This window comes from Tyto alba, unplaced genomic scaffold (genome assembly GCF_018691265.1).
Source record: "Tyto alba isolate M040663 unplaced genomic scaffold, T.alba_DEE_v4.0 Super-Scaffold_14, whole genome shotgun sequence".
NCBI lineage: Eukaryota > Metazoa > Chordata > Aves > Strigiformes > Tytonidae > Tyto > Tyto alba.
In genome coordinates, this window is record NW_024881276.1 from 2,793,454 (window position 1) to 2,811,438 (window position 17,985).

The 17,985-nt window shown below is 45.0% G+C and overlaps 2 protein-coding genes across 6 annotated transcripts in view; one reads left to right on the forward strand and one right to left on the reverse strand.

The window, feature by feature from the left end:
* The window catches only part of LOC104369240 (cohesin subunit SA-2), a 66,368-nt gene extending 61,064 nt beyond the window's left edge, over nt 1-5,304 (forward strand). For both annotated transcript variants that reach the window (XM_032996564.2, XM_032996566.2), the window contains 3 exons: nt 349-523; nt 1,531-1,621; nt 4,285-5,304. In XM_032996564.2, coding sequence (XP_032852455.1) covers nt 349-523; nt 1,531-1,621; nt 4,285-4,293 — 275 coding nt within the window. In that variant the 3' untranslated portion in view covers nt 4,294-5,304. The remainder of the gene's footprint in view (nt 1-348; nt 524-1,530; nt 1,622-4,284) is intronic.
* A 2,024-nt stretch (nt 5,305-7,328) lies between these two features.
* PPP2R3B (protein phosphatase 2 regulatory subunit B''beta) overlaps nt 7,329-17,985 on the reverse strand; it is a 53,504-nt gene continuing 42,847 nt past the window's right edge. For all 4 annotated transcript variants that reach the window (XM_042788728.1, XM_032996568.2, XM_032996567.2 and 1 more), the window contains 5 exons: nt 17,437-17,526; nt 16,536-16,711; nt 13,047-13,165; nt 12,856-12,962; nt 7,329-7,643 (listed from right to left, as the gene is read on the reverse strand). In XM_042788728.1, the coding sequence (XP_042644662.1) occupies nt 7,499-7,643; nt 12,856-12,962; nt 13,047-13,165; nt 16,536-16,711; nt 17,437-17,526 (637 nt within the window). In that variant the 3' untranslated portion in view covers nt 7,329-7,498. The remainder of the gene's footprint in view (nt 7,644-12,855; nt 12,963-13,046; nt 13,166-16,535; nt 16,712-17,436; nt 17,527-17,985) is intronic.

Genomic DNA, 17,985 nt, shown 5'->3' on the forward strand with positions numbered 1-17,985 from the left:
CAAAAATTTTCTTTTCAGTGACTTGCTTTCAGAAAGCTTGTTCCTTTGTGTCCCAAAGGGCCTCCTTTCCTGAAGGTTATAGAGACTCAGCAGTATTGATAGCACCTATGGACTGGGGCCAACCAAGATCATAAATCTAGATTGCAAAAATGACCAGTGGGCAAATGAAAGGGATTTTCTTTCATGTGGCTTTTAGCTGGCTCCTTCGATAACTGAGTGCCTTGCTCCAAATCTCCCTCGGAGCTTGGCCCCGTTGCTTCACTGCTGTGGGGAACGTGTTGGAAATGTCTGTCTCCAGACCTCTGAGGGCGAGGCTGAAGGAATGAGTCTGTTCACTCTCTGTTACAGGGTCTTTGCCTGAAACCAGCCAGGCTGAAGCAGCAAGCAAAGCTCCCGAGACGCAGTGTGCTTCCCAGCTTGCCTCTGCGGCAGGGAAAAGCAGAAAGAGGCTGAAATCCCGAGAGATGCACTTGCAGGAACGTTTGCCATTCCTTTGTCCAGGAGAGCTGCGGAGAAGATGCTGGTGAGGGTTTTGTGTCAAGCTCCTTCACTTGTCCTGGGGTGTTGCCAGTTGGGGCGTCTCGATCCTCCTCTGCTGTTTTTTGTGATACTTCCAGTGGCAGGGGTGTGCGTGTGCCGCGCCCGTCTTTTTTTTTTTTTTTGTTTCCTCAGTCCAATATCTACATTTTTGGCTTTAGCCTGATTGTCCCCCCACTGTCACAGGGCTTCCGTGCCTTCTTGGACTAATACCAGGTGTGCAGAGAAAAAGACAAGGAAGGAGGGAGGTTCCCTGGCCCACCCCTCTCGTCTCTGATCCTGCTCAGAGGGCTGTGGTGTTGGTCACTCCCTGGCTGTTTGCTGCAACCGGTCGATGAGCGTTTCCTGCATCTCTGGAAACGAAAGAGGATTCTTGTCTCTGCAGATCTGCTGTTAACCGCTCCGCAGTTGGTGACTTTCTTTTAGGGAGGTGCATTGCCTCTGTGCAGCATGCATACACCTGAGTGAAAGAAACCCCACAGGACTTGGGTGTAGAGAGGTATGGCAGAAATAAGGAGTTTGGAGTCTACTTTTGAGCTCGGTAAAGCACTCAGAGTTCTCAGTTGGGATATTTTCCTTTAATACAGTTGACTTACTGAGGTGTCAGGTGCCATTTCCCATAGTGGTAGGTTAAAAGATGAAACACAAAGCCCGGAGAGATGCATGCTTTTCCGGGTTTTGGGACGCTCGTTGAATGGATCTGGTGAATACAAGCAAAATGAAACAAAGATTTATTGACTACGAAGGTAGCTCCTGTGGAAATGAACGTTTTGTTTCTGAACTGCTTTATTGGAAACTCCTCAGAGCCTAACCTCTTTCATACCCGGGAAATGCTGGGCAGGAAACTTTGGGCTACCTTACACGGCCATCTCGGCAGCAGATCTTAACATGTGAACTCCTCTGCTTTAAGCCCACCTGTGCAACGTGCAACCTTTGTTATAAAATTTCTCAAGACCTAGCTTTTTCTCTTTTTTTTTTTTTTTTTCCCTTCAGCAAAGATGAGATTAAGGCAGAAACCTCAGAGGAGGGTCAAGAAGACGACACAATCGAAGATGTGGATGTCGATGTGGTTGGTGCAGACCAGGTAATTATTCTGGCTTGGGTTTTCCAGCTCCGAGGGAAGCTGTAGATGAGATGGGTGAATGTGAGTTCAGAATCTCCTAAGCACCCATCTAGCAGCAAAGAGGCTGCTCTTTTGGAGCCTCTTTCAGGCTGAGGAGTTTTCCCCTCTTCCCTTTCCAGCTGCAGCTGTAGTCTCCTTCAGCTTGATCTGCGTTTTTAAGGCAACTCTTATTGTAGCATCTCGACATCCTTCGGTAGGTTGAACACCAACTTGGATGCATTGAGAGGAGGATCCAGTTTCCTTTTTTTTCCCCACATACTTTGAAGCTTCTTGATTGTCGTGGTTTGGGCCTGGTTGGCAGCCAACCACAACGCAGCAGCTCTCTCTCCCTTCCCCTCCGGCAATGAGAAGGGACAGAGAGCCAGGCTTGGGGTTCAAGATAGGACTGGGATGGGGGAAAATCCCCCTTTATGATCATGAGCAAAAGGCAGACTCGTTAGGGGAAGAAAAAAAAGAACATACATTTATTACAGACACTAACAACACCTAACAGAGTAGGACAGTGAGAAGCATTGCCACACCTTGAGAACACCTTCCCCCCACCCCTCCCTTCTTCCCAGGCTCAGCTCTGCTCCCGATATCTCTACCTCCTCCCCCAGGGGCGCAGGGGCAGGGAATGGGGGGTGCAGGCAGCGCTGCCACTTCCTTCATGTTCGGTGAGGGGAGTGTCCAGAACTTGTTCCTCCTGCTCCATCGTGGTCCCCCTCTCACAGGAGACAGTCCTCCACAAACTTTCTCCGACTTGAATTCCTCCCACGGGCCGCAGCGTTCCCCACACTGCTCCGTCATGGGTCACTAACTTCCTCCGACTGGATTCCCTCCCACGGCTGCAGCCCTTCCCGAGCTGCTCCGGCGTGGGACTCCCCCGCATGCTGCAATCCTCCCAGCACTGAATTACAGCAGCGGGGCTGCCTTTTCCCATGAGACCCCGGCCTTCTTCGGGCACAGCACCTTGATCATTCAGGCCGAGCAGGAGCAACAGGCCATAAATCAATGTCTGCTCCACCGTAGATCTCCATGGGTGGCAGGGGGGGGCCGCCCTGCCGTCTCCCCACAGGATACAGGGGGGTCTCTGCTCCGGCACACCTCCCCCCTCCTTTCTTCCTCCGTTCCTCCACTGACCTTGGTGTTCAGGCAGCTGCAGCAACTCCTCCTCACCAGTCCCACTGCCCGTCACCACGTCCCTTCTTAAATACGTTCTGGCAGAGGCGCAGCTGATGGGCTCAGTTTTGGTGCAGAGGTGGAGCTGACGTGGAGCTGGGGGAGCTCCGAGAAGCTTCTCACAGGGGGCCGCCCCGATAGCCCCCTCCCCTGCCACCAAAAAACTCCACCACTCACTCAACCCAGGACATCGATAGAGCCGCTTGCTGCAGTTGCTGCCTGTCACTGCCACACTGCAGAGGTGGCAGTGCCTCCTGCCCCGCCGGGAACAGCAGCTTCAGAAACGGGGTTTGCATCGTGCTCTTTAGGTTGAAAGACTCGGACCGTGTCCGATCGCCGGGCGGCCCAGGGCTCTCGCTTGGCGTGTCCCTTGTTTCTTGCCCTTTTCCAGTCAGGGCTGTTGGGGAGATGAAACCGTCCCCTGGCCCAGCTGGGGATGGGAAGGGGAAGCACGAGAACCTCGTGGGCTTGGGAGTGGGAGCCGGCGTGGCCCCGGGGGGGGTGTGGGGTTGTCCTGGGGGGGGCCTTTGGGATGGGATGGAAGTTGGGCAGAACTGCAGGTGTCTGCCTGGGTCGCAGCGCAGCCCTGGCGTCGATACTCGCAGCAGGGAAGGACTTGGAGCCCCTTTGGGGCGCGAGGACTCGGAGAGGGCGTCGTACACCGGGGCTCTGGCAGCAGCGACTGTACAGAAAAGGGGGGAAACCCCCCAAAACGTGAGGTTTTCTGTGTTAATCACAACCCTCCCGTCCTCTAAGGGTTTGCTGTGTCAGGTGTTGCCAGGGGCTGAGCGGTTCCTTCAGGTTCTTCTCAAGGATTTCCTGCTGCTCTTTGAACTTCTGATAGAATGTAAACCCAGCGTTTGGCAGGCATTTTTTTTGCAGTTATTCAGGCAACGCCACGATTTCCAGTGACTCTGGTTATCAGGGACCCAATGGCCACATTCAGAGACCTTGCATGAGATTTTTTTTTTTTTTAATTCTTAAATGAGTTTTTCCTGAGCAAATGGTTTCTTTTCATACTTAAATGGTGAGGGTGGTTTTGGCTTTTTAAAGAGGACTAGAAGGAAAAAGGGACTTCTACCTTTTCTTCCAGTCATACGTGTGTTGAAGTGCAGACTGCTTGTTTGGACCACGTGCCTGGAGCAGCTCCCGTTGGAGGCAGATAATAAAAGAATTCAAATCCGTGGACCAAGGTGGAAGCCATACAGAAAATGCACTACTTGCCACGTACGTGGCCTTTCCCGGTAGTGCTGCTTCTGGGCTCCTCGTGGCACAGAAATGCCTCTTTCTTTCTGTGGAAGCTAAATACAGTGCTTTCCAAGAGCCAGCTGTGCCCGAGCTGCTAGCTGGTTAGATGCTACACTCTTATTCCTTACGTGCTCTGCCATGATGGTTTCTTCATAGTATGAGACTGACTTAATAATATTTTTTTTTTTTTTTTTTTTTTTTTCCTCCTGGTATAGGACAGTTAAGATGCTGAGGGGATAAATGGAAGCGAAGACCACGCTACCGTCTTTCCCTGCAAATTATTTAACCGAAAATGAGGTTGTGGTGGCGTCGACTAAGGCAGCAGGAGCTATGTATGGAGTCAAATCCCTGCCTGCAGGCACCCACCCCGGGAGCAGCTCTTAGCACCCGTGGGTGATTTCGCCGCTCGTGGGCGTCGCTGCTTTGGGCGTTGCGCTCCCTCGGGTGGGGAGGGGGCCTTAGGAACATCGTTACTCAGCTGCATCCCGGTGCTTGATGCTGTCTTGGAAGAGTTCCCGAGCCAAGGATTGGAATCAGGGTATTGAGAAATACCAAGCTGAAGACTCTGGAAACGAGAGGGGACGAGTTTGCTCCGATGGGCGCGGGGGCAGCGCCCCGCTGGATGTATTCTTCACCCTTTGAGACAAAGGAGATGGGTTTCTACTTGTTTCCTCGTGCCTGACCCAGCTGGGAACGCTGTGACCTGCAGGGTGATGGCAAGGGACTCAGCGGGGACGTTTCCTGCCTGTAAAATGGAAACCCTGGATCAAATTGTGTGAAAGTATTCCTAAATTCCAGCGCTCGCAGAGGTGTGGTCGGGGGGGGGGGGGGCTCGGGCCGTGTTCTCGGGAGGCTTGCATCAAGGCTTCTCCAGAACAAAGAAAGAAACAGCAGAGCAGTTTGTTTTCCTCTGGAAGAAACCCTTGGCACACAGCGATCGTGTGGTATTTACTTGGAAAACACAAAGCCTGAAAAGGCAATGGCAATAGACCCTGAATACGGCCCTTCAAAAGTAGTTTTTCCATTAAGAATTTGCTCTTCACTCAAGTGTTTCAGAGGCAGTTGTCTGGGGAGCGCCGGCTGCTTTCACCGACCCTTTGCCACTGCTCCGTGGAATTGTACGTCGCGTTAATCCTGTCAATCAATCAGCTTTTTTTTTTTTTTTTTTTTATATATATATATATATATATTTTGGATTGTAACTGTGTAAAAATAAACCACCAGAGCTATTGCTATCCGTTCGTACTGAGAGGGCGAGTGCTGGTCCCACACTAAAGCAGGAGAAAGAACAGCACCCGTGCTGTTAGTTTGCTGAGATTAAACGGACGGAGACGTGAACCCCCCGCGCCCGTGGAGGTGACCCCCGTGTCCGGCCCGCAGGGACCGGCTTTCCCTCCTGTTGGGTGCTTGCAGCAGGCGCCTGGGAGGGGAGAAAGAGCGCTGCCCCCCCCCCCCCCCTGTGATTAGGGGCCTTTTCCCCCCTCCGTTGGGATTTGTGAATTGAGGCCTGGATGTTTACCAGGTAGGCAGAATAGAGCTGGACAAAACCCACCTTGGACCACATCAAACATGCAGATGCTCTAGTTCTAACAAGGACTAAGGATGGGGATGATCCGGGGCGGGGGGGGAAGATACAATCCTCTTCAGAGGTGGTGCAGCGCAAGGAAAGGCACTTCCACACCACCACCCCCCCCACCCCCCTATTTTGTTTTACCAGATCTGTGCAAACGCTTTAGGAAAAGAAGGGGACCTGGTTATCGACGGGAGGGGTCGTGGGATTTAACAAGCACTTTGTTGAGCTCTGCAGGGGAAGCTCTACCCCCCTCCACAGCGCTGGTTAACGGGGAAACGGCACCCCCGGGGGTGACAAAGCCCTTGGCTGCACCGCGCCCCTTTTACCAGCCCCGGCCTGAAGAAGGGGGGGGGGGGGGAAGGTTCTAACCTGAGGGGTTCCAGGCAGGGCAGGTCCCTGCCCTCTTGAACCAGCGGGAGAAGTTCAGGGATCATCTTCCCGGAAAAACCAGCTGGTCCCTCCCTCTCCCCCAGGGAACAGCTGAACGTAAGTGTTCTTGGGTCTCTTAACTATTTAAAAACCCCAAACTCCGGGCAAGTAGGAAAAAGTAGCATCTGACCCCCACTGGAGAAACCCAACAGCGCTTCGCTCCCACTGAAACTGGAATAATGAACCCGGATTTCATTTTTCAGAACTTGTTGAATGGTATTAAAAGGATGGAGTTTTCCTTGGTAGGGTTCCCTAACAAACCAGCAGCAACAGAACCTGCTACAGCTGGTGCAGCTTGGTGTAATTTATCCACCCAGACCACAGCCCCCCTGTAACCCATCTCTCAAATCATTCTTTAATTAAAGTTCATTACATGCAGTAATTAGAACTGTTAAATTACATGTATGAAAAAAAAAATCTTTATTTGAAAATACAAACATGATTTTTAAACGGATCTACACTGCAACCAAAAAATAACTTACATCTTTTTGTACATTTTTTTTTTTTTTTCTCCAAACAAAATCTGTTTAACAGCAAGAGTGAGGCAACAGTTTCAAGCTGCTGTGACACTGATGAATATCCATGGAATGTGTCAATAGCAAACAACTGCAGAAGGATGGGGGGGGGGAACAGACAAAAGCACTGAATGCCCACGACAAATTAGTGCAGGTCACTGATCAAATAACATTTATACAAAGGATTTTAAAAAATTGGTTCCTTCTACACGAACGAACGCGCTCAGTTTGAAGCGAGCGTGAACACCAAACCAGACCTCGTCGTTAAATAACCGCTTTGTAAGGGCACACCCATAAAAAGGCTGAAGGTTAAAAGAGCAAACGAAATTCAAGTCGGGGCAAAGAAGGACCGGACGGAGAAGAGAAGCGACTCATCCGGGGCGCGTCCCTTCCCCCGTGCACTAAACCTTGGCCCACAGAACTCCGCTCCTAAGGGAGAGCTGGCTGCTGCGCTCAGCCCGGGCTCTGCCTTGCCGGGGTGCAAAGCCCCAGCCCGGCACCCCCCTTCCCTCCCACGGCCCCGGGGGCAGGAGGCCTCTCATCGCCCACGGGCTGGAGACGCTCGGCGCCCCATCAACCTCCAGAGTTAGGCCGTTCTCTTTAAAAACCCAGTAGGTTGCTTTTCTCTCAAGTCGAATATCCTTCTTCTTCCCCCAAAGGACTTCTGCCACATCCGTAAATAAATACTTCGATCTGTTTTTACAAACTATAGGCTATGGAATAAATACAAAAAGTTTCATCGTTCCATACAAATGCGCGTCTTTTATTGGGAAGGTGGTGTAGGGAGTAAATACGCTGAGCGCAAAACTAAGCCGGCTTCCTGGAAACAAAACCTACGGGAAAACGAGGGGGTGGAGCAGACCTGCTGCAGAGTGTCCCTTCTCTTCTGCACGCGTTGACCCTAAGTAACCGCTACTCGAAGTCCTCTTCGTAGTCGTAGTCATCCAAGTCTACGTCGGCCAGATGGGAAGGCAGTTCAAAAAACGGCCTTTTTTCCATTTGGTACTTCAGGGCGTTGGCCTTCTGATGGTCTGCAGGGTTGAGCTCTGCTTCGTACCTGGGAGTGGGCAAAAAACAAAAAAAAAAAAAAAAGGAGAAAATGAAAGAATCTAGCTACGTCAGGGAGTGCCTAAAAGTCAGAACCCTAACAAGGCACCTGCAGGAAGAACGTAATTTTCAATATTTTACATTTCCAGCGAAGAAACGTGTAAGCAGAAGCAGGAGCAGGTTTCTGTAAGGCTTCAGCTTGCCTCAAAGAGTTCAAAGCACGCAGCGCTCTAGAGGACTGCTCCTGGGTCCGAAATGGTCAAATACAAGACTTTAGCACTTGACAGAAACCCCTCCAGTTCTGCTCCAGCAAGCTGAAAAGAGGCTGAAAAGTCAGGAAGAACAAACTACACCTGCAGTCGGTACAGCGAACGAGCAGTAATACCGAATTGCAGGTCTTACTCAAATGTGCATGAGCACGAGGAAGCGACAGCACCGAGGTATTTAAAAGCAGATGCTGGCAAGCAAAAGCCAATGGTTTAACCAGAAATTACTGATAAGCACCTGCTGCTGCTGCAAATGCACGGAGGGGGTTGTGAAATGAAACGCTGAACTCGCTCAAGTCAGCGAAGGCTGGTATTTAAAAAAAAAAAAGACCAGCTTCGGCACTGTTCAGGTGAGATCCTTCTATAATGGAAAGCTGTTTAAAAAAAAAAAAAAATAATTAAATGTAAAGCTCTGTGGAGATTTAGGATGTCAGATTAAAGAACTGACCCTTTGCTGGGCTAGGCTGGCTCAGGCTCCTGCACATCTTCCCACCTACTACCGAGTCTCCCCCCAGCACCTGATTATTTCCATCCCCTTAACAAGGCGAGGCAAAGAACGAGCTTTAGAAATATCTGTTCTTCAAATGTGGCTTTACAACGGCGTTCAGTGGTGATTGCAAGTATTCTTTCGGAGAGAGACACAGGGCAAAGAAGAGTTAAATACTAAGAATCCACTAGGGACATTAAAAGAGAGAAACAGCAGGAGCAGAGGCGGGAGGAAGAACATTTTCAATTGTGAATACAATTCTGTTCAAACAGTTCGTAAATAAACTATTCGACACACTAAGCCAGCTTCACCACCATTTGCAGTAAAAGAAATCTAATAAAGATACTTTGATAACACCAGGTAAAGATTAAGTAAAAACCAGTTCCTACTTTTCTTTTTTTTTTTTTCTTTTTTTTTTTTTTTTGTGTGTGTGGTTTTTTTTTTTTTGGTGTGTGTGTGTGGTTTGTTTTTTTTTTTTTTGTTTGTCTGTTTTGGTTTGTTATTTTTTTTTTTTTTTTTTTTGTTACTTCACCCTTCCCACGGCTATTTAATCCTCGATTACGTGAGCGCCGATCAGTGCTCAGGCAGTGAACACAATACCCTGGGTTTCTCCCACAAGTTCACCCCCGATTCGAACAGGAAGCAAAAGTCACCCGAAGAGTCACTCGACCGAGTTACACAGTTGAGAACAAGGATTTGGAAGAAAGATGCATATTCTACCATAACTAACAGTTTTGGCTCACACACCTGTGATTTATAGCCTTCTACACCACTAATTGCATCTTTTCGAGTAGGATCTATTTTTTTTTTTTTGTCCCTCCTTTCTTAAACTGAAGCATCTTGACTGCATCTTTTGGGTTTCTTTGTTGCATAGTGACACAGTGAGGTGACAACAGCTTTTCTGGTCATTAAAAATGGCAGCACGAGCAGGGCTCAGATACTATTGGTAGCTTCCATCCATCCTATACTCACAAGCTTGTTATTCAAACATTATTGGCCCAAATGAGAATACCACTCTCTTCCAAAGCTTCGCTGGCCTCGTGGAATATCACTTTTACTCCTTTCCAAGATATTTAAGTTAGGGAAATTTAGAAATGCTGTCCCAGTTTTACACGTCTGAGCACTGGAGTTACTTAAGTTACTCCTCACAGTAGTAGAGAGGCGACTGCTCCTTCCCAGCACACGGGTTTTTATTCAAAATGCAACACCGTCCAGCTACACCGCCCCTAGAAAGGCCTTGTTAAACTTCCTCACATTTCTAAAGCTCGCGCAGATGTAAAGCAAACAGCCTGTTTCTAGATCCCTGTACACCACTCCCAAGCTTCAGACCAAACGTTGTAATAGGAATGTCAGGAAAATATTCACCACAGAGGTAATCAAATAAAAAAAAAAAAAAAAATTCATGCCGGATTGTCAAACAGTCACTTCAGGCAGGCATCACAACCCTTTAAGTACAGCAAGGGATTTTAAGGAAGTTTTTATACACCACAGTGACTTAAAATGCTCCTAATTAATGTTTTTGCTTACGTTTTTGTTCATTAAACTTTCCTAAAGGCAGTGAGGAAACTTTTAGTAGTCTTGCGTTTCTCTCCGCTTCAGCAAGAGAAAATAAGCTCCATTTTACAGAACAATTGTAGGAAGAAAATAAAAAGATTCGGACAGTCCTACTTTGGTATTAAGTTTTAAAGAAAGCGTTCAAACTTTAAGTTGGATTGGACAAAGCCTCCCCGAGCCAGATCAAACTAATTTTCTTCTGTTTGCTCACAACTTAGAAGCTGTTGCTTCTTTGAGATACAATTTAGAGGGTGTCTTAACTTTGCTCTCTATTAAAAATAAAAATACCATTTAAATGCAACAGTCTTCACTAGCTTCTGATAGAAGGGTAGGCAGAAATCAGTAAGATGAAGCATCATACTTGTTTCTACATAGTGAGGCCAAATACATCTTACAGATGCTTGGATGTAAGCTACCTGAAACACTCTGACACCTTACAGAGCGGTAGGTAAGGGACCCAAGGAGCCTTACAATCTGTCCTCCAAGGAAACCAAGCAGCAAAACTTCAGGGAACACTTGGATAAAAGCTGTTACCACCTGTGCCAAGCATCAAGCTACGGCCTATGCAAACCCAACCAGGGACACACAAAGTAACTGAACCGCAGGATTTTTTGGGCTGTGCTTCCACAGAACACGGTATTTTTCTTTAATTGTCAGGGTTTTTTCCTACGAGGTCTGTGACAATTTGCTAATGCCAGAAGCAGAGGCAACCTACAACCGAAGAGTCACTTGAGTTTACAAACACCAGGCTCAAAAGAAATGAGAAACTGAATGGTTTAGCACCCATACATCATCTCGCCTTCACGTCCCAGCACACTCCACTACCTCATTTTTACAACACCACACCGGTTTTCCTTAAGGAGTGTATTTGCACAGTGAAGGTGCATTTTTTTCAGGTTTTGGGGTTATTAGGATTCGGCTCTACATACTGTAAATTCTGCAATATTCTCTGTATTATTTAAACTGTAATTGCATGGACATATAAAGAAGACTGTGCCCACACCAGAGACAGAACAAGCCTCAGGGAGGTACCCGAAACACCCAAAAGTGTCCAAGACGTATTAGAAGTTTACTGAAGAGTGAAAATTTAAGGTAAATTTTTAAGTAGAATACGAAAGTTTACCTCGAGAAACATTTTGTATTTTAGTTTCTATTTTGTCCACTTTCTGTGTAAAGCCATAGAATGATGGTTTTAGGTACACCTTGAATACATTTTTTGTGGAAAAGAACTGATCTGACCCCAAGAATACTGGCTGTGAATATTGCAGCTTTGATCCTCACCAAGAGCAGACATCTTGGGGGTGGTGGTATGGGAGTGGGAAACCCATAAAATTAAAATAATTTAGATTAAACAGTCACAGTACAGCACGGAACTCAGAAACAGCCGCAGTCAACAAACTCGTAACTGAATCAGAACAAAAGCACCTCGAGGCTCTTTCTACCCCAACTGCACTTCTGAGTGAAACTGTGCCCAAACGTTATCTTAGAACTTGATAAAATTACACTTGCCTACAACAGCCCGGCAATTTCAAACCCGTAATCAGAGGTGCAGAGTAACCTGAATTCCTGACATGCAGGTCCCTTACTGCTCATGTGAAAAGGATATTTTGCCTCCAGTGAGTTTCAGTTGCCCGTGATACCGCACACAGTCTCAGGACAGAATGCTAGACAAACAGTTGAAATCCTTCCTTGGCAATCTAGCTCAGGATTAGCTTTTACAGACCTGAGCGTATTTTAGCTGACAAGGTATCTGGTTTCTCAGGGTATTCCACAGCAAAGCTGTACGAGGCTTTAAGGGCTGTAAGACAGAATAATAGGATCTTCATGGAATCCAAGAAATCTTCATTTAACTATCGACTCTCAAGTGAGCTTGAGACAAATTAAGTCAAAAACCATCTGAATTTTGCAACTCTGTACACCTGAAAATAGGCAAAATGGGCTCACCACTCAGATTCTAGAAAGTCACAGCAGCAGCAGAATTTTAAAACGGGAAGGTGGAGACACACAACTGCTGTAATAGAAGTAAACAAAGAGAGCAGCAGAAGAGAGAGAAAACAAGGATGTAAAACTTTTGGGAAAGCGGTTCTAGTTCAGATTTAAGACGTTCAGCTTTGACGGTACCTCAGGGCTCCTGAATTCTCTTCATTTCTCTCTCAAGCCTGGGCTCTCGGGTTGACCTGCTGATGCACTGATTTACTCTGTTCCATTAAGGGGGCACCTCTGACAGATACTGAGATGATGGCAGACACCGCAGGGGCTAGGCTGCTCCTGACGGGGTCGGATTAAGTCCACCAGTAACTTAAAAATTCAGATTCCTGATGGTTTAAACATGTTCATTTCAGAAAGGCATTGTAAAACAGAAGGTCAAAAATCTGAATCCTTCACCAGTTTAGGAGAATCCCACTAGTTTTGTCAGCAGAGTTATAAATAAGTAACATGCCACAGCCAGCAAGACTGTAGAAGCTGTTCATTCTTCCAATTCATCAAATTTAAGCCATTCTACTCGCCATTACGGTCTCGAGCGAGTGTCAAACGTACATACCTATTCTATTCCTTCCCCAAACTTAGTCTATAACCTTAAGAGATTAAACAAGCTATAAACACTGAAAGTTTAATACTGCCTAACTCACAGTAACAAAACTTCTGTATTTTGTTTAGAGTTGAAGCTTTTTTTCAAATCTTGTTTCCTCCTAAAATGTGAAGCAGGACCTTTTCTTTGAGAAAACCAGTGGGATCACAAGCTGTCAAGGCATACTTAAGTCGAAGATACAAGCAAGGTTCTTCCTCCCTCACCGAGCACATAGCTAAACACAACAAACAAGCAGCCTTCCACAAAGAGAACTTCCAGGGTGACTGTGATGGTGAGGCTCTACGATAGCAGAGGATTCATACCAACACCCCTGCTACGCTCTTACCCGTCATTCCACTGGTCACTTGCTGCCTCTTCTGCTACCAAGATATCGTACTCTTCAGCAGCATACTTCTCCCAGTCAGAGACCTCTTGGCTTTCACCTTCACTATCCTAAACAATCACATTGCAAGTTATACAAAAACGTAGTAATCGTTAAGCACAGAGCTAAAAAGACTTTTAAAGCTTCATACTCACCCGCAACATGGAAAACTGATCCTTCTGTTCATGGTCAAGGTATTTTTCAATGTTGAAAAAAGTATCAAAAAACACATTTGTCAACTTACATCGCTTTAAATCGTGCAGAGTAATTTTTCCTGTAAAGAAGATTACGAGAAGGTATTTAGAGCTGAAATTATCCTTTCTCCAAAAAGGAGGAATGTTATTCAAAAGTTAAGTCCTCATTATGCTTAAGAACATTTGTCACTGATGCTCCACGCAATGGGAGAGAAGCAAACAGATGAGATATACACCTAGAGAAGTGTCCTTCAGAGTGGACAAAACCCTTAAACGTTTCAGATTTGTTCCTTGCTTTAGCTGTCATCCTGCCGCCCTTTAATAAGTTGGAAGGAGACGCAGTCTCTGCTTCAGTTATTAAAAAAAAAAAAAAAATCATTTAAGCTAATTGTCTAAACGGCCTCCAAAGACAGAAGTCTCCAGTGAGCTAGCCATTCCTGCCCAAGAAGTGCTTGGGTAGCAGGTAGGAATCTCCTCTGGCTGGGGCCCTTGCTCTTCCTTCACTTGAAGAGACAAACGTATGACTGATGACAACGTGTGACTGTGCTTCATACAAATGAATTTTTCATAGCGACTAGTTTGTCACACTTGTCCAGGCTGATCAATATTTACTGCTTTGAGAGGAAAGCTAAATGCTCAGAGGTGTTTTGTTTGGTTTTTATGAAGCGATACTTTGAAGACTCAAATCAAAGGATCCATTAAGCATCAGAAGTATTTGTCAGGTTGCTCAGAAATGTTACCCGGTTTCAAAGTTGAATATCAAGCTTCTGCAGAAAGACTAAAAAACACCACACGTACAAGGGAAGACAAATGTCTATCCTTAAAACTGCTTTACTGCTTCACCACCTTAAGTATGGCTGGTCTTCTGTTGTCAAAGAGGGGCTAACTGCAGATGTTATGGAAGAGCTCAATAAAAGCCAGGCTTAGAACAGTATTTCCTCAGCATATCATCCCAGTCTCTAACAAAGTATAACTCAAGGACATCAGAAAGAAGCAAAAATAAGAATCCCATTTGGAAATGGTTACTGCACTTGTGTCTGTTGCCATCTGAAGTGCCTTTATGTATTCTGCCTGGCTTATAGCTGATGCTCCAGAAGGACACGAATCCTTCAGGGCACCTGTGTCCTATCTGTCAGACCCCCACAGATGGCTGATGTACCGGGCCATCTCAAGTGGCAGCAACTCCCCGCGACCAAGCAACTGATTTGAATCCTAGTTATATAAGCTCCCAATTTAAGTTACACACCTATATTTGGTTCGTTGACTCGCTCTCCAGTTTCCGTTTATTGCAATGGGAGCTCAGGCACCTAACACTCACGTAGGTGCCTACCCTTGTCTCTCCAAAACCAACAAAAGAATGAAATTGCGGTAATTCATTCAGGTCTCCACAAATTAAAGAATTCGCTTTTTGGTACACAGAGCATCCGGTAGCAACCTGCACCACCGTTTAGCCATGACTGTAAGTATCTTCTTTTGTTTCAGATCTATCAAGTGAAGTGTCATTTTATGCTGCTAGTTTTTGTACTAGGAAAACAACGGAAGAATTTTTTTCTTAATCCACCTTTTAAACGTCACTCAGTTTTTATAAAGAAAACATCAACCCTTCACAACTGGCTTTCATTTTTGTTGCCCCGAGTAACTCTCATCTTGGTTGTGTTTCGCAGCCTCCTTTTATCATCTTCATGATATAGAACAGATACATCAATCTTGTCTCATTTGAAATGCAGAACAGAAACATTATTGAAAATGTCTGCCTCTCAGAAAGCGTAACGTACCAAACTGGAAGGGAACCCCCAAGTTTGGGAGGTTATTGTAGGCAACCGTATAACAAAGGTGTCCCTCAGAGCTTGCTTCACTTCATTTTAAACGCTCGCCACCCCCTGTGTATTATACAGTGTTGGTCTAACACTTCATTCCACTGGTATCCAGGATTGAGCTTCCAGCCGAAACATACTTAATACTCCTTTTTCATTTCCACTTTTTATCTGCCTTTAGAAAAGTGTTTTCACCTAGCGAATCCATTTTAACTCAGTTTAAATAAGAATATGAAGCTTTAAGTTCTAGTTTTGAGCGATTTCAATTCCCTTGGCATACAAAAAATCGTATCTCAATAAAAGACAACTGCCTTTTCAAAATTCACTTTCTTTTAATTTAAATATTCTTAACATTAGAAAGAAGGTGAGCAATAAGCAAGACCCTTAACTGATTCTCTAACCATCATTGTACAGACAGTAAACAGAACCACCCTCTTACTCAACTAAAGTGTCACTGAAATTCAAGAATAAAAAACCTCAGTGCTTCATCCAGAAGTGTCCAAACGTGAAACACTAGCACAACATTACATTTGCTAAACAAAAGCATTAAATAAGATGGGTCAACAGTTTTCTTTTACCTTAAAAAATAGCAAGCATTAGCATATGTGATAGAGGTTGCTACTCCTATCAAAACACTTCAAGAGCAAATAGGCAAGTTCTAAATTTATTGCAATGCAGAACCTGTACAATAATAGCAACCAGATTGCATGCCAAGTCCCCTTTACACTCTGAAATTCACGTTAAGAATTAGTCATAATAAGGGTTATTAATGCTAACTGTGGTCAAGTGGTGAAACATCAAGTTTAGATACAGGCTGACCTCAGTTGTCTTGAGTTCAGCAAATCACTGGAGACTAATTCATCATGGCTGCAACAGTTTTATGAACTTGAGAGACAAATATCAAAACCAGCACAGAGGTAGAGGCCATGAACACGCAAGATACTGCTCTTCAGCACCACAGTAATATGTTTACCAAGGGATGCAAAAATATTTTCAGGATTGAGCAGCACAGAAGGGCAACTATTTTTTTCAGGTTTAAGATGTAAAGTGAAGTTTCATCAGCTAAAGGTCATATACATCAAATGCAGGAGGGTAGAATGCAGGTCTGTGAAGGTTCAAACGAATGTAGAAAATAGCCAACAACTAAGAACAGTTTAGTATTCAGTTATTTTTAAGCCCCTTGACATGAATTTCCTATGGGCAGCTTAGGCTTCTACGGGAAAAGAAGTCATTACTGATCTACAGAGACAAACACTGCTTAGAAACTGTTCCTTCTGAAGAAATCTCAATAAATGAGTACTGGAACAGGTAAGAGGCAAGTGAACAGAACGGTCAAGAGCTTTTCTCGAAAGCATCATCTCAGCCAGATAGTGACAAGATTTCATTTGAGACTAAATATGGCTACAAGCCCAAAATAAAAGCCTACAAGGACTTGGAAAGCAGCATATTAAATTTTAGTATGAAAGTGAATGCCTGCCTGCGGTTGGGAGACCATTCAATTAATAAGCTCTAACAGACTTTCGAGAAAAGACGGGCTACGAGCAAATTCTTTGTACGACCAACTGAGTGCTCTTAAAGGTGCACGAACTCCTAATCCAGAGAAACAGAAGTTAGAGATAGAAAAGGATGTTATTACCTTCATATTGTGGCTTCACAAGATCCAGCATCTGGCACAAACAGTCTTCAAATGGCAAAGGTTCTATGGCCATGTTATCTAATTTTTGGCACTGTTCTTCATAAAAATACTCCAGTTCATACATAGACAAAGCACCATCCCCATCAAGATCCATGCAGCGGAACCAGTATTCAATGCTGAAATTCAGTAATTAATAGCCAAGAACTTTTTACACAAATTTATTACAGAACTTTAAGAATTTACACTGCCTGTTTTAAAGGCTACGCTGCTTAGATGCAAAACTACGTTTAAGACTAGACTCCATAGTGCCATAGAAAGTCACAAACAACACCTACTGTGGTAAGAGTTTCTGGTATTTGTCATGCCAAGCATTACTGCATTTGAAAACACACTTGGTCATTGTGGGTGGGTGAGGGAGGAGATGACTAAAACATGTGGCTGTACATAAAAACTCAAGGGAGCCAATAAAAAACTGAATTGTGCATCAAAACCCAAGTTCTTTTTTTCTTCCTGAACCAGCCAGTGACACGGCACACAACAGGTTTCTTATTAGTATCCTATGGCTGATGCTAGATATATAGTTTCCCAAAGTCCCTGGCATCATGAAACTGCAATTTCCTTTATCTATGACCCTGTCTGTAAGCAGGCCACACACAGCACATGGAAGAATAACATTCAATAAGCCTCTTAAAAGTCATTAAAATAGGCTTTTACAGCAGCAACAACAGGAGACACTGGTAAATAAGAATGATGCAACAAACGGGCCAGTTTTCCACTCCTGGTTTTATCATTTAAGTTCTTCCATTACAGCTCCAGCTAAGCATCAGTAGTCCCTATTTAAAGACTGGAAAAATCAATAAAGTCAGTCTTTGAATTTATGTTTTAACAGAAATATTCTTACCTAGTCGGTGTCTTCTTGTCCTCTTCAGATATCAAAAACCAGACAAAATCAGCGTAGCTAATTTTTCCATCTTTTTGTGCTTTTCTACCTCTTGATGGCCAACGGGGGGGAAAAGATAGAAAATTTCTTTTAAAAACACTCAGCTCTTACTAACCAAAATTAAGGATTGTTTTCCTTAGTGATATTAACTGTTTATCTCCTGAAAGATACAGTGTTCCTAAGGTGACTCGTTGCAGACTACTTCGATCATTCAGGGTAAGGAGCTTGTGTGCTCTGTTCTGTTTCTACTACAACGGGTAGTTAAAGAGGAAGGTAGCAGCTGGAGGAGTGAAGTAGCACTCTGTCCAGAAGGACTTACAGCTTTCCTTCCTGGGCAGCAGTACCACTGCTTAATTGTTAACAGAAGAGATAGCTCAATTTAAAAAAAAAAAAAAAACAAAACCTGTATACAAGCACACATGCTTTTTAGAATTTCTATTCAGGTAAAACTGACAAGAACTTACAGCTGTACAGAACTCCAGTGGCTAGAAGTGTTGGAATGGAACTGTG